Source organism: Condylura cristata, unplaced genomic scaffold, assembly GCF_000260355.1.
Source record: "Condylura cristata isolate star-nosed mole 26May11 unplaced genomic scaffold, ConCri1.0 scaffold00004, whole genome shotgun sequence".
NCBI lineage: Eukaryota > Metazoa > Chordata > Mammalia > Eulipotyphla > Talpidae > Condylura > Condylura cristata.
The window spans coordinates 60,295,596-60,320,923 of record NW_004567105.1 but is presented as its reverse complement, the minus strand read 5'-3'; the positions used below and the strand labels follow the sequence as shown (position 1 = coordinate 60,320,923).

At 35.5% G+C, this 25,328-nt stretch overlaps 1 protein-coding gene across 5 annotated transcripts in view; it reads left to right on the top strand.

The window, feature by feature from the left end:
• Positions 1-25,328, top strand: part of DOCK3 (dedicator of cytokinesis 3) — a 175,814-nt gene that overhangs the window by 24,383 nt on the left and 126,103 nt on the right. For all 5 annotated transcript variants that reach the window (XM_012720304.1, XM_012720302.1, XM_012720303.1 and 2 more), the window contains exons 2-5: positions 5,391-5,539; positions 16,358-16,442; positions 20,454-20,495; positions 21,082-21,236. In XM_012720304.1, the coding sequence (XP_012575758.1) occupies positions 5,430-5,539; positions 16,358-16,442; positions 20,454-20,495; positions 21,082-21,236 (392 nt within the window). In that variant the 5' untranslated portion in view covers positions 5,391-5,429. The remainder of the gene's footprint in view (positions 1-5,390; positions 5,540-16,357; positions 16,443-20,453; positions 20,496-21,081; positions 21,237-25,328) is intronic.

Below are 25,328 nucleotides of genomic sequence, written 5' to 3'. Positions count from 1 at the left end.
CATAAAAAATGCCTGTCTGTAGCGTCAGGTTAATAAGGATCCAGGTCACCATTATTCCCCTTCTGCAACTGCATTGGCATTACTCCTCCGTTTGGTAGTCACTTGATCTACCATAAATACTTGGACACACCCTGGAGTCTCTGTACTCCCTGACAGCCAGGTAGTTACTGACCAAATCTACTTTTCAGAGTGGAGAATGGAATCTTTATAAGATGAAAATTAATTTCAGGCTACATTTTGGAACTTTGCAGCTATACCAGTTCAACTCTGCAGTTCCTCTGCCAGATGTTATATAGCATTACTTACTATGTTGATATTTCTAAAAATTACTATGTGTACTATAAAAGCTAACTTTTCTCTTCCTACATTTCCTTCTTTCCTCCATCTGTTACCATTTCAATGGATGTCCTTCTTATTCTTTTCCTGTCAGCACAACATAGTTTCATGATTTGGGGTGGAAGTTATTGGGGGTCAAATTGTTGGGTATTGTTTCTGTGTTTGCCAAACAATGTGTCTTAAGTCGATTCTTGTCAGTATGTATAAATCTAATTCATGTATCTTGTAATAGCTGTGTTATAGTCAAGTATAAAGATGTTGGACTTATTTTAAAAAACATATAAAGAGAGTAAATTAAACATTGAGACTTGTTTTCTCTTGTGTAGAAGGACTATGTTCCTGAGAATGCCTCAGTTCTCCACTGCCCACTCTGTTTAGAGTTGAGTGGATGCCCGTGACATCAGCAACTCAGGTCTCCATTCTTCATATCACTCTTATTTCCCCTACCTTTCAGTTGACTTTGGTCTTTTATTATCAATATTCTTCTTTGTCTAAGGAAAGAATACGATCAACTTTCTTAAAGTTTCTTACAGTTTTAATTAAGTCTTAGCTCTCCTGGAAATATTTGTGTTGTAAAAGAGAATTGAAGCTATAAATGTTGTTATTTTGGCTATCAACAAGTGAATAAAAGAGAATTTGTTTGGCTTGGGAGTAGAGTGAGGAAGATATCTTGGCCCAGTAGGTGAAGGAATATACATGTATGCCAAGGAAATAGAGTGGGTAGACATATCCTGTCCTAGTGAATAGTTTTTTTTTAATTTCCACATTGCTTCTTTACATTTTTAGTTCTTACAAATATGTACTTTAAGATTAAGATCAAAGTGAAATAGTTTGGATTTAGATATTATTTTATTACACAGAAATTTTCTCTTTTGAACTCAATTTCAGGTTTTTTCTAATAACTCTGTCATTCAGCAAGCTAAAATGAAAGTTTCAATTGCTGTGTTTACAGATATTTTTGAGTTAACAGTCACTGGGGTTGCAAATTTTGTGACTTAGATATTTTTATATAATTCTGGATGAATCTTAGAGCTTTGGTATAATATAAACATTTTGAATAAGAGTAGAGGTTACTTCATGGTAGGAGGTTTGACTACTAACAGCAATAAAAAATACAATACTGGAGAATTTTGAATAAACATAAATTCTTAATTCTTGAAATGAAAAAATAAGCTACCTACTTATATAAATAAAAGATTTCCAAAAGTCAGAGCAAAGTTAGAGACCTAGGAGAGATCCCGTAAATTGAAACTTGGATGCAGAGTTTAACTTCCAGTAAATTTCTCTTCACTGAAAGCTTAGTATTTATGGAAATACATTTGTTTTTGTTGTAGTCAGATATTGGTAGGAACTGTAGTTCTCTGAAAAGTGGGCTGAGCTAGGATTGGCATCTAAAATGCCAGCTGGGACTGCTTACTGGAGTGCCTCCTTGTGGCCTTTCTATGTAGCTTGGGCTTTTCCTAGCATCACCACTGGATTCAGAGAGGGAAAGTCCTCAACGAATGTATCCCCAGAAGCAAGAAGCAGAAGTTGCCAGATGAGTTAAGGTCTGCACCTAGAATTAGCCAGTTGACTGCTATCATCTTTGATTGGTCAGAGTATTCTTAGAACCTACCCAGATTCAAGAGTATGAAAAAATAGATTCTACCTCATATTGGAGAAATACCATAGAAAGCACTTGGAATGGGAAATACTGTATTCATCTTTGGAAAATACTATCTATTAGAAATTCCATTAAAAATAGATTATTGTATAATGCTTCAAAAGACATTAGTACTATATTCTTGCATAGATATTATATGTATATGATGTGATTGTATGTGCCCACAGAGATTATAGGTAGGTGTGTACATATAAATATGCATAAATCATGCATCAGCACACACTGAGTATCAATATACCTCATTGTACTTGGCTTAAAAATGTAAACACAACTATACTTTGAATAGGTAAAGCTGTAAGGCTGGTTTTTCATCTTGACATTTGAGTTACCTTTCCCTGCTTGATTTGTGTTACCTCTTCCTAAAAACTATTTTATGTCTTCTCAAGTCTCAAACCTCTAACAATAAAATGCATAGAAGGATCTATAGGCAAAACACTCTACATCACTGGCCTCGAGATGTCTTTGTGGGCTAGTCCCCATCAGCAAGGAAAATATAAACAATTGGGTCTACATCAGATAAAAGGTTTCTGTGCAGAGAAAGAAACCATAACAAACCAAAACAAAAAGACACCCTAATAAACGGGAAAAAATATTTGCATTCCATATATCTCATCAGGGGCTGATATTCAAGATCTACAAAGGACTCAGCAGAAATAAAACAAGTTTCTCAATCAAAAAATGGGCAGAAGAGCTAAATAGGTATTTTTATAAAGAAGACATACAGATGGCAACAAGAATGTGAAAAAAATGTTCACCATCACTTATTGTCAGGGAAATGCAAATCAAAACCATAATGAGATAAAATCTCGCACCTGTAAGAAAGGTGTATCTCAAAAAGATAGCAAAGACATGGAGTATAAGGGACCTTCTTACACTGTTGATGGGAATGTAGACTGATCCAGCCTATGAAAAACTGTATAGAGGTTTTTCAAAAGATTAAAAATGGACATGCTATATGACCCAGCATTTCCATTCCTAGGTATCTATATGAAGAATACAAAAGAAATAATTTGAATGGAAACATGTACTCCCATGTTCATTGCAGCACTATTTACAATAACCAAACAATGGAAACAACCTAAGTACTCAAATATAGATGAGTGGATAAGGTACATATACTGGTGGAGTCCTGTTTTGCTTTCAAAAATGGTTAACTCTAGCCATTTGCTGCAGCATGGATGGAGCTGGAGAAAGATACCAGGTGGTGTCTTTATACATGGAATACAGATAAATCAAAGGTCAAATAAAACCAAATTAAGAACTAACCCTAGAAAGCTGACTATAGGACTGAGTATCTCTAAGAAGGAGTATAGGATGAAGGGCAAGAGCAAAGTGGGGAGAGAGCCCAGGGGACTATGGTGATGGACTATGGGTATCTTGGCAGTGGGTGCTGTGTGGTACTAAAACCTGAGGGTAGAGAAACCCTATACTTGTAAAACATAAACAACTGTGTTAACCATGTTATCTCAATTAAAAATAGATGAATGATGAAAACTTCATTTTTTCTAAATATTTATTTCATTTGGTTTCTGCTCAAAGTTTAGCTCCCCCAGAAAAGCCTTTTCTTGACAACTCTACCTGAAGCAGTACCTTTTCCACATTCCAGGCAACTTACCCTTGACTACCCACTATCCCTACTCCTAGTTTTTCTTCCTAGAACTCATTATCACCATCATTTAATCTGCTTTTCTATGGCCTTTCTATGTACTCTGGAATGAAAGCACCATGACAGCAGGTACTTTTGATCATAGTGAAATGTTAGCACTCAGCAGGTGTTCTGTGTCAATTGAGTGAGGAGTACATGTGGTGTATGTATGCAGTATATCATTGTCTGTAGTTTGATGGGAGAATAATCTTCAAATTTAGGTGGCCCTGTTTTATGGAAAACAAAATGTGGCAGATTATCTCGTTTGTTTTCAAGATCTCATTTCTCTAGATGTTGCAGTTTGCCTAGACTTTGTTGCTTTATAAACTGTTGAGAATTTGTGAAATCCGCCCTTTTGTCAGCATTGTGTGCTACCAAGGCACTTTTCTTCGTATAGCCACACACTTGAAATGACGTATTTAGAATGTTTGGTTCCTAAGTTATTCTAGTTAAAAGTTATTCCTCTTTAAGAGGGACCTTTAATAATCTAATTTCCATTAGCTACATCTAAGTAGTATGATGTTCTGAACATTTTAATGAGATCACTGTTACTGGGCCCTCCCAATTAGTTAAAGCACAGCACCATGAAGCTCACGGCAGCTGCTTCAGCGTGAGTTCGATCCTCAGGCAGGGAGCCGACCCACATGGCAGACCTCTCCTGACCCTCCCTCTGCTCCCCTCAGCAGTGTACTTTGTCACTCTGACTGTTCTGCTCCCTACTCTGTCTCTGGTGAATCCTCTCACCACCCCTTCACCTCTGGTCTGTACCCCAGTTCTATCTGTGAAATAAATCTTAAAAATAAGTCACTGCTACCTAAAACATTATCTGAGTCTACTGATTTGTAATTTGCTGTATAATTAATTTTGCTTGTAGCCACTTTTTGTCAAGGTTCTTTTTAGGAGAAATCCCAGGTAGAGATTTATACTACCACTATGCAGAACTTTTAGTTGTGATATAAAATTATCCTTTTTGTAACAAACAACAACCTAGAAATTCCAGAATCAAGATTTCACTTATGAATAACTAGGACTTCTGTTTTTAATTTATATTCTTAAGTATCATTGTGTGTAAGCATCTGCCATGGCAAAAAAAATTTTTTTTTTTAATTTGTAAGGTTAAAACCACTGTGATGTTCATAATTTAGTTTGTTAAGCTGGTTCCACTTAGTTCTTATGAAGGTGACACTTTATTAAACTGAAAAGAGTGCAAATCTCTGACATCAGGGATGCATAAAGTTTACAAAAGCTAATTAGAACTAGATGAGGCCTGGAGTGAATGTCACTCTAGAGACTCTGGCTTTATATTGAAACCTTAGTTCCTTCTAAATAGGGCAAATGAGTCTTTCCCTCTCTCATCTTGATTATCTCTCCAGAAGAAACCAGAGCTGTTGCTGGATTGTGGAAACCTTTGTTGGTTTTGTACATAGTAACTTCTGTCAGAGAAATAGCTCTAGCACCCTGTGTTATCAGGACTTTCTGTTCTGGCAACATTTTCTAACTTTGACTTACTATAAAGTGAATAGTCCAGGAATAAGTAGAGATAAATGGTATTTTGCATGATCCAATTTAATTATAAATCTTGTTATATGTCACTATACATGGATTTTTAGGCAGTAGTAACTAAGAACTTTGATTATTAAGCTTTCCTTTGAATACCTTTTTTAAGAGTTTTAGAGAAATAAACATTTACATAGTTTAACTATTTCTCTTTTTTCACTTCACCCAATACCCAAAATGCCCTTTCAGAAACACAAAGTAGATCTTTTCTACAAGCTACGCCATGTGATGAATGAACTTATAGACCTTCGAAGACAGCTACTATCTGGTCACCTAACTCAGGATCAGGTGCGGGAGGTTAAGCGGCACATCACCGTGCGCCTGGACTGGGGGAATGAGTAAGTACGAATGTGATTTGGACGTTTCTTCCTTTCATATATGTCCTGATGGAGTTTGTATGTGATCAAAGCTTTTCTTTAGTGATTAAAGACATTATATTCTCTACTAAATTTGATTGTTTTTTACAGTGAGTAGTAGTTTTTTTTAGTTTAGAAAAGAATACCCTGCTTCTACTCAGAGAAACTCAGCTTCCATTTTCACTTCTGGAAATTAAATAATTGTACTACATTATTCTCTGAAGTCTCTTTCAGATCATATTTAGACCGTAGAACCAGAATGCACTTTTGCTTGAACTTTTAGTGCCTTGATTTCAATTTTTTATTAACCTTTTTCAATGTGAACTCAGTTTCCTTTACAATTTTACAACCTATAGCCATACAGTGAATCTGAATATGTATGTAATACACGTGGGAATTGTCCACACCTGTTAAAATTCAGTAAGTACTACATTAAGTTCAACACTAAAAGGCCAGAATATTCTTAAGTATGTTAACACTCAGAGACAGTGCCACAGTTATGCAGAGGGCATGATTACTTACTCTCCCATACAAGTGAACTTCTAAGACTCTAAGATGGGAAGCTAAAGTAAATAATATTCAGATTGTATTTCTTCCAGATGTAATAATTGATAAAATTCCCAGATTTTCCTAAAATCAAGTCTTTTGAACTTTGAATTGATACCTTTTTTAAGTTTACTTCCTTCTTAAGATTTACATTTACATTAAGTAAATTTTATTATTTTTAACTCCTTTCCTTCTGAAGATGTTGAAATGTCTTATAATTAACAGAAAATAATGAAAAATAGAATGGGAGACAACCTAGAAACATATGAAATACATGACTCTATTATTAGAAAATGGAACGTACAAGGAAGATGAGGAACAGAAGAAGCCCAGTATATGCAGAGAAAACTTAAACTGATAGAGGAGCTGGTTTACCCTGCAGCTCCCAGAATTATGGAAGATAGAAATGTGCCTTGAAACTTTAAAAGGGGAGATTACTTAAAAGTATATAAAAGAGTAAAAGGCTAAACCATATACTGTACAAAAATGAAGGATGATGTACTGAATATAAATATTTTTAAAAGTATGTAAAAGAAATAATCCATTGCCATGGACAGAAAGCCTAGCAGGTTTTCCCTTCAGATAAACATTTACAAGACCATTTATTTCTTCAAATACCTTCTACAGAAAAGAGAGCCTTTGCTCCAGAGGAAGTAATCTGGCCCTAGAGAGAATTAGAGATGAATAAAGAATTTAAGAGGAAGTTTCTGAATAACTACAAAGCAAATCACAAAGATCCATTGTATAAAATAAAATACTATGGAAAAGGGAGAATGTGATTTCCAAAAAATAAAACATTCAGGAAGAAAATAGGAAAATACTTTTGTCCAGAAAAATAAAACAAAGAAGTAGATAATGGCTGAGGAATACAGATTCAATCCAGAAAGTCCAACAGCAGACGTTAAAATTGCCAGAAAAAGAATGGTTTTATAAATAGGAAATTCTCCAGTAATTGGAATTACTTGGACAGAATTTCCATGAGCCAAGAACAAGAATTGGAGGACTAATAGAGCCTGCTGTGGGGAGAACCCAAAGCAAGGCATGTTAAGATAAATTTCAAATTCCAGAGATGAAGCAGTCCTAAAAAATTTTAGGCAAAAACAAAAACAAAACAGGTCTTCTTGCAAAAGACTAGGAATCACATCAGTCTCAAAATTTCATCAGTAACACTGGATTCTAGAATACAATGAAGCAATGTCTGAAAAATTCTGTTGTGAAGTTATTTGCAACTAGAGTTTTATAAACAGTCAGAAACTACCTATCAAGTGTAAGGTAAATAAAGCTACTTTAAAGTATTCAAAATTGCAGAAGTTACCATGCATGGTTCTTGCCTTGAGAAGGGACTAAAGACTATTCCTTGCAGAAGTAGAAGAGTAAATCAGGAAAGAGGAAACATAAATTCTTAACATAGATCCAAGCCAGAGTGGTACTGTTCAACAAAAGAAAAGAAAAAATACAACCCCAATTTGACTATCTGTAACTTTTGAAATGATTACATCCTGTCTCTGTTTCATTAAGTTACTTTCTTTAGATTGTTTGACCCACCTCATAGACTCCTTGTATGGTGTAAACATGGATTCAAGCATACCATAGGTCACAGTGTTCTCTAAATCTAACTAGAGATTTTAGTTAACTGTACTGTGTTGTAAAATATTACTGCATTTAAACTAGTACAACCACTATGGAAAACTGTTTGGAGATTCCTCAAACTGCTAAACATGGAGCTTCCCTATGACCCAGCAATCCCACTCCTAGGTATCTACCCAAAAGACACAAAAACACTGATTGAAAAAGATACTTGTACCCCCATGTTTATTGCTGCTTTATTTACAATTGGAAAAACATGGAAGCAGCCCAAATGCCCAAAAGTAGATGACTGGATAAAAAAGATGTGGTACATACATACAATGGAATATTACTCAGCAACCAAAAAAGAGAAACACATGTCTTTTGCAGCAACTTGGATGGAGCTGGAAAAGATCATGCTTAGTGCGATAAGCCAGAAAGAGAAAGAAAAATACTGGATGGTTTCACTCATAGCAGGAGTATAATGGACCAGGCGAGAAAATAACAAAAATAATGAACAACCATATACCAGAGACATTTTGTGGGGTGGAGTGGGGAATGGGATTAAAAACGGGGTTGGGGGGGAGGGAGGGAAATGCACGGGACTATGGTGGTGGCACACGGGTGATTTGGTGATGGGAAACCCACGGGGATTACAATCGAGATGGAAAAAAAAATGTACAAAATGATGTAAAAATAAACTTTTGTAATAATAATTAAAAAATATTACTGCATTTATTTAAAAAGTCAGTAATACCAATAATTGCAAACATAGCATAACTAATGAGCCAAGCAAATTGTTACACTTGAATTGATGGACACTAATTGTTGTGTAGATCATTATATTGAAGTTTAACTGCACCTATACATATCAGTAAAGGAAGCAGAGAAGTATTTTAGAAATGTCACTATCTCTTTATAATAAAACTTGGAAAACATACCAATTTTATTGTACATTCAAATCGAAAGACTTTTTGCATTGTCTCAAGTTTAGCTTTATTATCTAATAGAAGTCCAATCTCTACATTAAAATTAATTCTTCCAAGGTTTAATTAAAATGCAATTTGCAAATACTTTATATTTTCTGAAAAGCATTTCCAAGTTAAAAATGAAAAAATATATATGTGTATCCATAATAGTAATCAAATATCAATTTAGACTCATATACCATCTGGTCTGTATTCGCTCACATCAGTCAGGGTTATTCAAAATCTTAAATCTACAAGGTTGATTTCTACAATGGAGGCAGGAAAGGAAATCCCACTGCTTTGCTTTCCAAACTCAGTGCATGCATATGATATCCCCTGGAGTTACTGTTGTATGGGTTCTTTAATATTATTGGTCACTTGTTCAATAAGATGCATTTCTCTATACAAGGGACCCAAGAGGCAGATCATGTTGGCAGAGGTCTGCTGTTCAGACTCTGTTCTGGGTTTCCTGGAGTTCCCCCATTAATTCAGTGATTTCATCAAGTTTTTTTCTGGAACATTTCAGCTTCTTCAGAGATAAAAACTTCCACTAGAGCGCCAAAGTTTAAAACTGCTTTCAGTGCTATGAGCCTGTCTTGAAATCTTAAGACTAAAAGTTGTTAACTTGTAAGCAAGTACAAATTATATTTGAAAAGGTTAAGACCATAAATACTAGTCAATAAATTGCATATTCTTTTTTCTTAGTAAAGTGTGTGTGGACCTGTGTGTATGTGGTGGAAAGGGGGAGGGAGGAACTTATACATTTGTTTTAATAAACAAATAAAAGCTCTTCCCCTCCCCAATTTCTTTTCTTTCTCCCTCTCCTTACCCCACTTACTGTATTTTTTCCCTCTACTTCTTTCATTCCTTTTTCTTCTTTTCAATTTTCCTTTCCTCCCAGTAGAAAACATAGTCATTTAAAAACTTAAACAAGGACTTTGTAAGTCTACCTTTATTATAGGAAAAGCAAGCTGCCCTCTAAAACTGGTAGGATTATTCCTTGCTTCTCAGTTAAATTCTTTAAATTTTTTCTTTCAACTTTGAAAAAATAGGTAGTAGTCTGCAAAAATGAAGTCACTCAGTTGTGTAAAGAAGACTTCATTATGCATCAGATGAACTTTGATAACCATATGTGTGTGTACTAGTAACTGTAACAACTACCTAATTTATTGAGTACATCTACCTATATCACTGAGGCAAGCACATGGTCTAACTTATAGGCACAATTATAATGAAATGCTGTTAACGTTCTTCCATGACAAAAACTTCATTTTCCTTAACGGGGAAACAAGGTTCAAAAGCACTTTTTCTAAAGTTGCATTGAATGGTAGATGTGTTTGTATCCTGAATAGATCACAAAGCTGCTTTTTGGGACCTTACCATATTTTCGCTTGATTCAAGTGTGTTTTTAAAACTTGGCAAATTATTGCTAGTATTTCTAGTCATAGGTTATTTTGCCTGTTTTATTTCCCTAGTGTCAACATTTATGTCTCAAGATATATGTCTGACTTAACATTAATAGGATGTTTTCAAGGATAGAAAAATTGGTACTGTATTCTTTTGTTAAATGAGTGTATTCCATATCTATACAACAGTATCTTTTATATCCTAAGATAAGGAATTGTTATTTGACCAAAATTTTCAAAATTCAGACATTAAATTTATATGGCTATACTTACTGGCCTATTCATACTTGTGTGGGATCTTTCTATAAGTAAACATTATTAAAGTCTTATCTGGTAAAAACCAGCACTTATATTATGTTCTTCTATTTTTAGGAACTAATATAAGAGGGGCATAAAACAATATTGTTTTCAAATTCTTTCTGCTCAAGTCTCCTTTTCAAATTCGATTTATTGCACCCTCTACAAGCAAATTTTAAAATAATTTGTCTAGCAATATAATGTTAATGTGTCGGTTTAATGTTTTCAACATCTTCTATTAAGATGTCAATGAAAGTTTCTTCTTAGCTCCTAATCTCATCACTACAGTAATAAAGAATAGTTAAGTAAAATTGCATTAACCCAACACAACCTCATTGATCTTTGCATTAGAAAAATGTCTAAGCAAGAAATATTTTATTTGAATCAATTTATAGAATATTTGTATTTTTAAGTAGAAAGTACAGATTTGAATTAACAAATTAGAGGACTGCTTATTTTCATTGTGAAGTATCAGTGATAAGAGAACTCACCAATAGATAATTTCTAGTTTTTTCTTTCATTTCCTCATTTTACCATATTCCACCCCCAACTCTCCTCTTTCTATCTTGTCTGTCAGATTTTCCTATACCCTAACCCACCATGTCCCTCTTTTCATGCTTAATTTATGTATCTCTCTGTGGATATCTTCTCTCTTACATAGCTTCTTTTAGAGTCAGCAACACGAGTAGTTTGGGTTGCAGTATGTAGAGATTGCTGCCATGAGTTCTGAGTAAACTTTTAGCTAGGACTCAGAAAGGTTTATGGCTCAGTTCTTTCCCTTGAAGCATATGGTGATATTTTCTAGCTTTAGGACATCTGAAATTAGAAGTTTCCAATGACTTCTTATTCTTCTGGCACAGAATGTTGTTCCCACTAATATCTTGCCATATGTAAGAAGTCTGGGGTAACTATGTTTAAAGTGTGTATGCACCATAAACTATCAAGTTATCATGTTCAAATGACTTACACATGTACTCTTTGTGTATCTGTTTTGCTGATTATCGTCATGCCCTGCACTTAACACAGTGTTTGCATTTAGTAGACTTTGTGAATGTATCTAATAAAACGGGTTTGTTCTTACACTTGGTCACTCATTTACCAATCAGTATTTATTTCCCTTTGGATTGGACACAGTATCATCCCTCAAACTACTGTGAGTAATTGAGTGTAATCACTTCTAGCTCTTTGTGCTTAACTTTCATGACTGTTAGTAGTTTAGTAGAAGTACCCTTGGTTCAGGGTCCAAACCTAGAATGAGACAGAATCAACTCTGTTTTTTTGAAAGTTAATGTTGGTTTAATGTTCATTATAAAATGTATCTAATGTAATCTGCTTACCAACGTGCTTAAAAATGGTACAGTTAAAATACTGATTCCAGCCCTCCCTGGTGGGGCACAGCATGCTAGCCCCGGCAGCTTCAGTGCGAGTTCGATCTTGGGCCCCCGAGGTGATCTGCATGGTATGGAAGACCTCTCCTGTCTCCTTGCTGCTCCCCTCTATAGTGTATTTTGTCAATCTGCCTGTTCTGCTTCCTACTCTGCCTCTGGTGAATCCTTTCACTGCCCTTGCACCTCTGTCCTGTACCCCAGTTCTGTATGCATAAATAAATCTTTAAAAAATACCTATCCCATATAAATGTTTAGTAAAGGGTAGCTATTAACTATATCTTCTTAAAATGAAATATAAATATACTATCCTTTCATTGGTATGGTTATTGCCTCTATGCTGTCTTTTGCTGAAAGTATTAAAAAAAAAAGAACTTCTAATGAAAAGATGGTCTTAGCATTTTCAGCCTTTCTCAGTCATTGCTGGGTGGGTGAGAGCAAAGTTCTGATGCCTTAAAATACCCACTGAATATAGTTACTTAACTTCAAATTATTTTCTGTATTCCTTGGTTCAGATAAAGAATCCCAGAAGAAAAGGATAGAATGTAGAACATTCAAAAGAAATACAAAATTCACAAGAATTTAACAGAGATTCAGGACCCCGATAGGTATATCTGAAAGAATATAGGACCAAGAATATGTCTTTTATTCACTGCTGTGTCTCCAAGTTCAACATGAGCCAGCACAGAGTAGATGCTAATAAATATGTATTGAACTATTAATATGAAAGAGGAAATGATCAGTATCAGGCAGTGAGAAGAGACTCTCTATGAAATATTAAGTAATTATTAAGACCAGTTTTGAAAAATCCGCTCTAAATTGTATGCTTATGTAAATATGTGTAGCTATATGCCTTCTGCTTCTGTCTGCCTTTTTAGAAGTTTTTTTCAGACTCTGAAATCTTTTATTGAAATCCTAGTACTTTAAGCCATATTTTAGCTAATGATATAACACATAATGATAATAATTATAACAGCAGCAGCAGTTAACATGTCAGGCAGTATGCTGAGTGCTTTACATGAATTAATCCTTACAGTAGTTTATGATAGGATATAAGACAGTGTGTCTTGGTGGAAGAGCTTATATAAAAATCAGGCAATCTCATGTCAAAACGCATGTTCCTTACTCTGTTGCTCTGCCTCCCTTTGCACTGAAAAGACTGAGTAAACCATTTTCTACACTTACTATTCAGTTTTCTTATATTAAGGAATATTCTTCATAGCGAAAAGAGCCAGGAACCTTTTTTCCAGAGTGAAATTTATAGTGAACATGTTTTGCTTCTCATTAGGAGGCAGCACCTCTGCTTCCTTTCTGTGAGGATAGTCCTTAAAATCCAGTTTTGAAAGACATTCTTTCTCTGTTGAAGTTGACCATAGTAAAAGGAACTCAGTTTTCTGTTTTATCAGATCACCTGTCAATCATCCCATTATTTCTTAAATTAATGAAATTGAAAAACTAAATGATACTCAGACTTTCAGGAGCAGGAACACACTTTGTTTTCAGGGAAGGATTAGTATGAGTGTGAACATTTGTTTGACTCAAACTGTTGTGTTCCCTGTTTCTAGCACTACTAGTTTGGTAAATGATAGATTATTAGAGCATAATCTGTGGGGTGAGCGAATGGATAGTTGAATGGACAACCAAGCTGAGGTTGTCATGGTGCTAAGGTAGAGTTTGCATAAATGCCAACCTCCAGAAAGACCTATCACTGTGTAGGGCTTAATATCACGAGCACATATACTCAGATCCAGCTCGGTTGACTTAAATCTACCTGTATTTTTTCTTAAGCTAGTGTATTGAAAACATAGACTTTGTTTTATTTATTTATTTACTTACAGTGTTTGCTTTCTTTTCTCAGGTGTAGTCCCCATGGAATTCCTGCCACCAGTTCACCCAAGCACCATCACCGTAGTTCCCTGTGCTCTTCCCGCCCTTATTTTAATCCCCTGCTCTCCCCTTCCCCGATAGAATGTCTCTGGCTGTGAAAACATTGATTTTGATTGGATTGTTTACACTATCCTTTTTTGTTACTTAATTGCAATACTTAGACTATGTCATATATTTTGTGACATCCACTAGTTAAAAAATATGTGTGAGATTTTGTCTCTTCATTTTTATGTTTTAAAAAGTTTCAATATCATGACTACAGAAAATTTGGAAAATTTTTCAATTTATAATTCCACTTCCCTAATACAAATACTAATGTAGAAACATTTTAAGTTGAGGTCATGTGCATAAAATCATCTTTAATGTAAATTGCATTTTATGAAAAATTCGTAGCAAGAATGTTCTTTAGCTATCCTGCTCTTCTTGACACTACTGTCTTTACATCTATAGTGTTAGAAGCCAGACGCCTGCAATAACTTCAGAGAAATTAAGAATAGTTATTAAGAGGTGCTTGAATAGAGCATTTCTTTTATATATGGTATACAGGATCCTAAAGTCTCTTATAAATGTATGTACATTCACTTAAATAGTCAGATTTGACTCAGTGGTATTACCATTAAATTGAAAAACTAAATAGTTAAAATCAACAGTGTAATACTGATTTTCTCATAATGCAAAGCTGTAATGGTTTTAACTTTTTTTTTTTTAGCATTTAGTACCAACAGCATTTTCTCTTTAAAAACTTTTTTTTCTATTAAAGGATAATACAAGTTACAATGATAGATAGTAGAAAACCCTGAGTCTTTTCTTTAATAGAAAAATATGTTCCTTTTTTTTTCTTCATGCTGGATAGTACACATTTAAGTTTTAATTCTCAAACACAGTAATCATGTTAGTATATGTGATTACTTTGCTTCTGCCTTTTTTATATAGGTTTGATTTTCCATTTTTATATTAGCAATATTGTAATTTCTTTAACCTCACATACCTTACCTTTCCTCTAACTTGGGTATAAGTTACAAATTAAATAAAACAAATCTGCATTTTGTTTAATTTCTTTTTTTATTTAAATATTTATACAGAACTGGGGTACAGGTCAGAGGTGCAGGGGTGGTGAGAGGATTCACCAGAGACAGAGTGGGGAGCAGAACAAAGACAGAGTGGGGGCAGATTAACAAAGTACACTGCTGAGGAAGCAGTGGGCTAGGCAGGAGTGGTCTGCTGCACCATATGGGTCACCTTCCTGGCTGTGGATGGAATTTGTGCTGAAGTGGTGCTGCTAGCTTCTTAGCTTAGCTTCGTAGTGCTGTGCTTTAATAAACCCTTGTGCCACCAGGGAGGGCCCTAAACCTGCATTTTGAATGTACATATGGCTTTATGTTAAATGAGTGGGAATTTTACCTGCTGCAAAGAGAACCTACAGAATTAGTTCTTTATAGCATGTTCAAAAGTAGTTCATAGTATAGTTGAAAAAAAAAATTTCCATTATCGATGGAATACTTTTACCAGATGCAATAATTTATAACCCTTGTTTTGTATTAGGGTGATCACAGACTAGCTCTGAAACCCTGATCTTTATAGACCCTTTCTTGGAAAAAAAAATCATACATAAACACATTGCACATACTCTTATATGCAGTTTCAGAACTCCACCACCCCCCAGCTCTATTGGACTCCAGCTCAACAGCTATTGTTCTATCAATAGAAAGTGAGAAAGGAACTAGCAGTTATTAAATATAAATTATATACCATATTTGAAACCATGAGTTCTGTTTCCAAAGTTATTTTCATTGCCTCATAAAGGCTCCTGATCAGCCTTAATCACCATTACTTATTCCTTCCTGTCCAAGTTTTACCATATCTTACAAATATACTTTTTGTTCATTGATATAATCCTTGACGAGACTTTTTTTTTAAGATTTATTTATTTATGCATACAGAACTGGGGTAGAGGCCAGAGGTGCCAGGGCGGTGAGAGACAGAGTGGGGAGCAGAACAGGCAGATGGACAAAATACCCTGCTGCGGGGAGCAGCAGGCTGGTCAAGAGAGGTCTGCCACACCATGTGGGTCACCTCCAGGGCAGGGATCAATCTCATGCTGAAGTGGCTTTAGCTTCTTAGTGCTGTGCTTTAACCCGCTGCCACCAGGGAGAGCCTCTTGGCGAGACTTTTATCTAAAATTTCTTAAAATATAGGCTAATATGTGATAAAGTCTTTATTATAGCCTCATTTAGTATTAATTAAATTAAAAAGGTGATAGAACTCAACCAAACACGTATTTCTTTGAGCATGCTACTTTGAGCTTTCAGAGGTGATTTTTATATATTTGACTTTAAATTATATATCTACGGGGACCTTGAATAATTTTTTCATCCTAATGAAAGTATTGCATGACTGAGCCTTAAGTGTACTTACAGAATGGGGAGAAATAGAAAAATAAACATGACTCATAAATGATTTGTAGAATAACCATTCCTGATGAATTCAAATAATCTGTTTAAAACTGGATACTAAATAGAAACTTTCCTACTGTTTGATGGCTGGAATTGTCATAGCCCTAAAACTTCTACCCTCATTTATTTAAAGGTGAGCACAATTAGATGTCTTTGGGTACAGTCATGTCCCCGCTGGGGCAATGGCTGACCTCTGTCCACATGGTTATGGCAGGTATGTGCTCCCAGACACATAGAGAGAAGTGAACATCTGAGCGCATGGCATGCTGAGTGTGGACTTTCTTTTTACCAGGCATTTGGGGCTGGACCTGGTGCCTCGAAAGGACTTTGAAGTAGTGGATTCAGATCAGATTAGTGTCTCAGACCTCTATAAAATGGTAAGTACTCTTAACACAGAGTAACTGCTTGTTTTTGCATAGCTCATTTTTTCCATTTATTTTCCCTAATTATATTATGAAATATTACTAAAAAATGTTCCTGTCTTTTTCCCAGTATACTTATGAGGTCTTCTTATTTTGACAGGACATATCATGCTTACTTTCACTATAAGGGTGATTTTTCTGTTGGATTTATTGTGAACAGAGTTTCCTTGTTCTGCAGTGTTATAAACATTCTATATCCTTCTATCTCCTAGGAAGAGAAGGTAGTTGAAACTGAAAAGAGACAATTATAGATTAATATAATCATCAAACCTGTAAATAATAAATCCATCTTTCTAGGAGGGGTAAAGCCTCAAAATTTTAGCTATTAGTTATTATAAAAAAATTGAGTTTTAATGCATCAGTTGACTGATGCATGAAAGACTTGTATATACAAGACCTGAAAACATAAAATACATAAAAGGAAACATGGCAATACACTCCTAGATCAGCCACAAAGATGTACTTGAGTATTCCAGAGGAGGAAAAGAAACATCATAGATATCTGGCAATTTTTACCATGTGGAGAATGCTATTGGAAAGTATTTTATATAGTTGCTCAAAGGAACAGAAAAAAGTCTATATAATTTAAAAACTATCCCAATACAAAAATAATAGAAGAAAGGAAATGTGATTGAAATATACCAAATGGATCAACATTGAGCAGTATTTAAAAGTTACAATAGTATAGACAAATTTTAACGAAAACTTATGAGGTCTTGGCAAGCTAGATGAAGGAAAATGGAAGTGCTCAAATGCAGACATCTTCATTTGCCATAATAAGAACCCATGGATAATTCTAAAGTTGGATTAAGAAAGAGCAGTATAAATCCATGGCATTTCAAACTATTTGATAAATTCTATACAAAATCTGAAGAATATTTAATTCTGAACAAGGATTAATTATGAACAAAGGATTAGTAATTTTATTGCAAACCTTGTAGGACTATTTAAACTTTTAAATTCTATGCTTACAATGTAATTTTAAATTTTAATAAAAAATACTGATTTATCAAAAAGATATAAGATTCAGCTAATTTCTGTCTTGTTTCATTATGCTAATTCCTCTGTCTTTTTAACCCATATATTTGTGGGTTTTGGTAGAAAAAATTCCTGACTCTATACCAAGATATTTAATACTGTTAATTCAATTGAATATTTAAAGCTGCACATTTTTTCCCCATAGTGGTAGACTAAATGAGCCAGAAACTTCAAAGGATTGGAAGCTCCATCTCTTGACAGAGATAGTATTGTAGCTCATGCATTTCCTAATTAATTTGTATTTTTGATGTATATTGCTAGGTACTTAGGATGTGAAGATGAATAAAACATGTACTTTTGCTTCCTAGGAGAATGAAGTCTAGAATTAGGCAGAAACATATAATCACTATAGCACTAGTACAGGTGATGATAGCTCTCGAGAGTGAAGTGTCAGCTAGTTAGCTGAAGGCTGCCTGACAACAGGGTAGTGGTTTTCTTTATAGTGTCATGAAAGAATTACCAAAATGCTGGTGCTTATGCCTTTCTCTGGCTATTCTGTGATGTGCTTTCAGACTAGTTGAAAAATTCTCCCTAAATTTGATGCTCTAAAATCTAGAATGACATTTGTTACTATCAGCAGAGATGTATTACACTGAAAGTAGCTGTAAACTCTACATATAAGTGAACATTTATGTTTAAGGCTGCTAGTAATTTTAAAGAGTGTCAGTAAATTTACTTAACAATGACTTAGTGCAGCCCTGGAATTTGAAATAAAACAAGTATTTGAGACCAGTAGCTTCCCAGTGGGAAATGACTCAGTAAATCATAGGAAATCCAAATTTTTTTTTTTAAGATTTATTTATTTGTACATACAGAACTGGGGTACAGGCCAGAGGCTCAGGGGCGGTGAGAGGCTTCACCAGAGACAGAGCGGGAAGCAGAACAGGCAGATCGACGAAGTACACTGCTGAGGGGAGCAGCGGGCGGGTCAGGAGAGGTCTGCCTCGCCATGTGGTCTCCTCCGGGGCAGGCGGGATTTGAACTCATGCGGAAGTGGCTTTAGCTTCTCAGTGCAGTGCTTTAACCCGCTGCGCCACCAGGGAGGGCCAAATCCAAATTTTTTTAAATCTAATTTTTAAAAGCTTTTTTGTAGCCCACTTTACAAATGAGATTTTCTTTTGCACCAGATACATTATGTGATGTATCTGATGGAAGCCTGTTTTTATTATATTTAATATGTATTATAGAAACATAAAGTCCCATGAATGAACATTAATAGTTAATAATAATTAGCTAATATAGCTAATAATGCACATACATATTTAATAATTAGCATGTATAGCTAGTTAGATGTATTTAAGATAATATTTAATTTTGCTTCAGTTTTATTTAGGCTTAAAGTATGTGTTTAGGGAAAAAATTCAACCACCAACTACTCTTCTTATCCATGTTATATGGAAGAGTTCACCAAATAAGCACACTTCAAGCACTAGGACACAAAATGAAGAAGCAAGATAGAAACTCTCCTGTTAAGTTTACCAAGGCTAGGCACTGAATTGTTAAGGCCACTATGCTTCCTTTCTAGGGTTTGCTTCTAAATGTAGTGAATTTTCTTCAACTAATTACTCAGAAGAAACCAATAATAAAGTTAATTATAGGCAACAATTATTAGTCACTTACAATGTGGTAGATACTATGCTGGGCTAATCTGCACAAAACCCTGAGGTTGAGTTCAGTGCAAAATTATTCTCATATTTACAGATGAGGAAATATCGGAGTCAGTATTAAAATCCAGGTATCCTCACTTATGTTTATTGCAACACTATTTATAATAGTTAATATCTGAAAACAACCTAAATGCTCCAAAAGAGAAGATGTGGTAAATATATACAATGAATTATTATTTAGCAATCAAAGAGATAAAGTCATGCCATTTGCAGCAACATGGATGGATCTAGAAGAGATTATGCTTTGCAAAATAAGTCAGAAGGAAAAAGAAAAAGTATCAGATGATTTCTCTTACAGGAAGAATATAGGGAAACCAGAGAGTGAAAAAAAAGAGAGAGAGAGAGAGAGACAAAACTTGCAGGCAAACTATAGACCTGAGGCATACAGCAGAGCAAGGGGAGGGAGATGGGTCAGAAAAGGGGAGGGAGCAGCACGAGGGAGTATAGTGATGTTTTCCTCATAAGTTGGAATCACTCTTCCCCTGTGGTCTTCACTCTCTTTACTCCTCTCAGCTGCCTACTTGGTGGTAGATTTATGGAGACTACACATGAGCAACCAAATACTGTACAAAAATAAGCAACAATGTAAGAAAATTTAACAAAAAATAAAATTGGCATAGCCAAAAATCCATATATACACACACAACAAAATTAAGTGTTCAGCTCTGCAGTTAGGCTCCTATATCATGCTGCTTCCTATTGTGTAACTTGAGCTTCACAATTACCCTGTGAAGAACTCAATAAAAGCTTTTATTTCCCTTTTACAGTTGAGGAAAATGTCCCTTGAGGATCTCTCTGAAGTTTGTGTAGCTGGAATTGGGATTTGCTGCTTTTAACTTCAGCCAGCAGCAAAGGAATAACTTGGAGAGATGTTTGAGATGGAGCCCCTTTTGGTCAGTGTGGATAACCTAAAGAAGCTGGGTCACATGGTTCAGTATGTGGTATAGTGTATGTAGAGAACACTACCAAGGCAGAATCCATTAGCAAGCACCCACCTGCAATTTGACCAGTACTCTGAGCTAGAGAAGCTTGGCCATAAATCCTGAATTTGCTATCTTATTGTGTGTGACCTTCAGAAAATCACTTTCTTACACTAAGCCTTAGTTCTTTTCATCAAACATAAATTACATTTGTCTAACGAGGTTAGCAAAATATAGCTTGTTAATATGAAAGACGCAGAAAGCCTAGCATATAGAATTTGCTTCGTAAAATTCTGACTCCTTCCCAATTGAGTGAATTTTTCTTTTCCTTCTTTCCATAGCATTTATCCAGCCGACAGAGTGTACAGCAAAGTACATCGCAGGTAAGCAATTTAACCACAACCCCCAATCTTTTCTCTCAGTTCTTTCCTTTAAGCATATACTAGGATGCCTCAGGAAATGATAGGCACCACTAACTTCCTGATCACGTGATGCTTTTGACCTAAGGTGCCCTCACCTCCAAGCATATTTGTCCAGTCTCTACTTCTCTGTACAAATTTACACAAGCACAGTTGAAAGAAAGTAAACCGAGGGACTAAAATGAGTCTCTCTGGGAGAAAATAAAAATGTCATTCAGGATGACATCAAATACATCAGGGTCATAACAGCATCATTTAGAAAATGGTTACCTGGAGAATTTAGATATTTTTAATCTTGTGGAGATTTTGCATTTATTTGTCAGTTGGAATCACTGTTCCCATATATTCTTCAATCTGTTTACTTCTCCCAGCTGCATATTTGCCCACATCAAACCAAGCAGATTGACACAACACTCCTTAGTAGAAGAGAAATTATCTTTATTCTTTCATTTAAATAATCTCTTCAGCTAAATTACTAATTTAGTTTTTAGTTTATTTATGGTCGATAGCATGAATAATGGGAATCACTACTTTTGGCCTCCCTCATTAGGTAGATACAATGCGCCCACGTCATGGGGAAACCTGCCGGATGCCAGTGCCACATCACTTCTTCTTTAGCCTGAAGAGTTTCACCTATAATACTATTGGGGAAGATACCGATGTCTTCTTTTCTTTATATGATATGAGAGAAGGCAAACAGATCAGGTAAGTCACTAGAAGTTGAGTAAGGTTGAGACTGTGTTAGGATGCTATGGTCTGGACCATGGGTCTCTCTGGCCTTCAGAGACAATAGGAGCATAGGGCAAAACAAGATAAATCTAATTTCTCTTTTAAGTGGTAGTTTTGCCTCATACCAGTGTACCCTGAAGTCATCTAAAAGATAATATGTGTGTACTCTTTTTTATCATATGACTGTTCCCACGTGGAAGCTCAAATCACTCTTTGCTATTATGACCTCAGGGAAAGAAGTGGATGCATGGACTCAGTGCCAAAGGAAACACATAGGAGAAATCTACTACCACATAAATTTGCCAGCTTTAGAATGCCAGAAGCTCTAGGCCCTGCCTTGCTTCTCCTGGGGGGGAGAGAATCCACATGGAAATAAGATAATGATGTCCTGTTTGAGGGCATCCCCAGGCATCAGTGCCATTCCAGTCTTACAAGGGGGACAGCATCTTCAGGCAGAAGAGGTTGGCCTGACCCCATCATTCATCTTGGCCCTGTAATAGAGAGCTGCAACAGCACGGGACTGATGATAGACCATGTTATCTTGGCAGAGCAATCAGGCCCTTAAGAATGAGCAGCTGCAGTAGTGCTTTACCCTTTGAAAGATAAGGAGAGTCCGGAGCTCTGTCTGATAGGACAAGATGATTGGAATCTTGGGTAATTAAACATTTCTCTATAGTTTTCTTCTAGATGGGGCAGTGAAAAAATAAACTTTGTAATACTCTTGTTTTGCTTGGAAACTTCCTATGTTAAGAGTGTTCTATGGTTTGCTTAAATTTTGAAAAGAACTGCTATACTTTTCCAATTGCATGATACATGTGGGAAAATTAGGAATGGAAATTATAACAGAATAAGAAAGAAAAAGACTTACATGCTCTACAGAGCTTCTGATCTTGACCACCCCAAGAAAAATTTAAGCCTGTGCTTCACTTTGATATAGGAATAAAGGAACTCCCAATTTATTGGCTCCGAACATACACTTATGGGAAATATATTGGAGAGAAGGAGGTAGTAGTGATAATACTTGTATTGTAGCTCCTGCACACCGGGAAGACTTCAAGCCCAACATGCATGGATATAGATTCTGACCTTTTTCTCCTAGACCAGAAAAATATATGAGAGACAGAGAGAGAAGCTAACTTTCATGAGAAAGTCTGATATATAAAACACTGTTGAGGGAAATGGAAAAATAACACGAATCTTCCTATATCTCTCTCCCTGTCCTGTGTAATCAGTAAAGTTCATGAGTTGCACTTTGAAAAACAGAGCACACACTGCTTTGTCATCCCTGAGTACAGGGGGCTCTGCGTCTTCTTTGTCTATGATCTAGCACCTAACACAAGGCCTGTGCCAGGATATGCTTTATTGAACTTACTGAAGAGAGAAGATGCATGCCCAACAGAGACACCATGCTATTGTGGTTTATAATCCATGCTAGATCATCAGTGCACCAGTTGGTTTATTTTGGACTTATGTTTGTAATGTAGCCTCCAAAATCAAAACATTTTAAAAGAAGTTATAACAAAAAATTTTGGAGTATTATTTAGGTCATTTAAAACTCCTTAGACGTTAGAGATTATACCACCCCCTCATTCACATAATAGCTCTATTATGCCCTTACTTGAAAATACCATCCTCATTCTTTAGTTTTATCTAGGTTTAAGTAATAAAATACACACTGTTTTTTCCATTAGTATTTGTGTAATTGTATAAATGCTAAAAACCTTTAGGTCATTCAGCTTGTATTATCAGACAAGAATGTTTCCATTATGGCTAGGTAATAAATTGCCCTTGTATTACTTTCTCTAAGCAGTTGTCAGTCATGAAAGGCTCTGGTTATATTACATTAGGCACGCCAAGTATTGATTCAGAGCAGTTGGTTTGTTTTTTCTCTCCAAGAGAATTCCTTGAGTGACTTTCCAATCATATATTATTAGTTTAGCCTCCAGTTCAGTGGTGGAAGTCTAGTGGTGTTTGTTTTTCCCTGAATTCTTAATGTGCTTAAAATGGCTAGTCCAAAGGGGCTAGTTCACTATAGCCAGGACACTCTCACCTCTGTGCCAACAAAAACGTGAACAGGGGGAGCAGGCTAAAGAGAATACCAGATATTCCTCCACTTTTATTCTCATTGTCCTTCCGCCCTTTCTACAAGCAAATCTAACAGAGGCTAAAGTAAATGACAAATTGCATCTCATAGAGTACATACTAATAATTACTGACTGATGATTATTGGGTGATGTGTGAAAGGGAAGAAGCAGCAACTGGCAAGAACTTGGTAGCTAGTTTTTGTGACATTTCATTATTCAAAACAGAATATTAAATATTTAATCTTGAAACCTAAATCTCCAATTGAGACCTCTTGCCTAAGATTCGAATCCTCATTTCCTTTATTCTATCAGACATCTGCCCCGATATGTTCCCAGATATTTCTTCCTTAACATAAATAAACTAAGGTCATTTTCTTACCTCAAACATTTACTTCTCCTGTGATCCTTAAATCAAGTGAAAGTTCTTATCATTTTCTGAGAGATCCATATCAGAAATTGAGCCCTCTTAGGTTCCTCCCTTTCTGTATGCTACCTTTCTCAATCATTCTTTCCTGCCAAATTCTATCTTCTTCACATCAGTCAAATCACTTCCCCACTTCATCCCTACTGTCACAACGGACCCCCCACATTTCTTCTCAGAGATAGTCTCTGAATCTACTGTCTTCACACCTTGAGTTACTCTCCACAGCACAGCCATAATTGTCTTTTAAAATGCAAACTGTGCCAGCTCCCATTTAACCCGAAGCCCTTGTTAGCCTGGCATAAAAGCCTGCTATAATGCTGCCTATTTTCTAACCTTACTTCATTCATCCTGTTTTATTCCTAATGGTTTGTTTGACTTTCCATAATATGTCTTGCACTTTCATACCTCCCTTATCTTACTAGGATGTAAACAACAAAACTTCTTTGATATTGGTGGATGAAATAAGAATTTACTTCATGTTGTTAGCTTTATCCAGTTACTAGATGTGATATTATAATTGTATGTAGGCATATAAATTTATACCATTTGAATGGGGACTTTCTTGTGTCTTTTGTATTTTTCTCCTCAGTGCTAAGCACAGAACTTTGGATATTGAAGCATAAATATTATTGAGTGAATGATTGAGTACCTTGTAAGTACCAGCCTGTAATTCAAGAAATGTTCACTTCATCAAACAATTTAGCAATCATTTTACTGAGTAGCCTCAGCAATAATTGCTAGGGACTTAGAGGTTAAAAAGAAATATCCCTGCCCTTGAAGAGTACTTTAGAAGGCTCCTAAAATATGAAAAACAAATATACATATTCCTTGATATTTATTTAGAGGATGCAAAAAAACTACTTTGAAGAAGTATATACACTCTTATGTTCATTGCAACACTGTTTACAATAACCAAGTTATGGAAACAACCTAAATGCTCAGTGATAGTTGAGTCAATGAAGATATGGTGTATATACATAATGAATAGTACTCATCTATAAAAAGAGATGAAATCTTGCTGTTTGTGACAACATGGTTGAAATGTAGGGTATTATGCTAAATGAAGTTAAGTCAGAAAGGGGAACACAAATACTGGATGATTTCGTTGATAACGTGAAATATACAGAAACAAAGGAACAGACAAAACTAAACCAAAACAAATCCTATAAACCTTACTGTAGGATTGAGGCTACTAGTGGAGGGAAGAGAGAGGGGGAGGGTATATAGGCCTATGGTAGTGGATTATGGGACTTTTGGTGGTGAGTGTGGTGTGGTACATACATTTGAAGAGATGTGAGCCTGTTCCCCTAAATCATATGCAGTGTTTTAAGCCGGTGTGGCAACAACAGCAACAACAAAATGTTACGAAAAAGTGTATGAAATACATAGTCAGTCAGAATGGCAACTTTACAACTGTATTGTACTGTGACTTGTTACTTGTGAGGGACAACTATGTCTATATGCATATAATATATAATAATCTTCAGAAATTTTTAGAAAACTGAAAAATTTCAAAGGAATTCTTGGGTTGACATCTTTTAAATGTTGGTAGTAATGCTT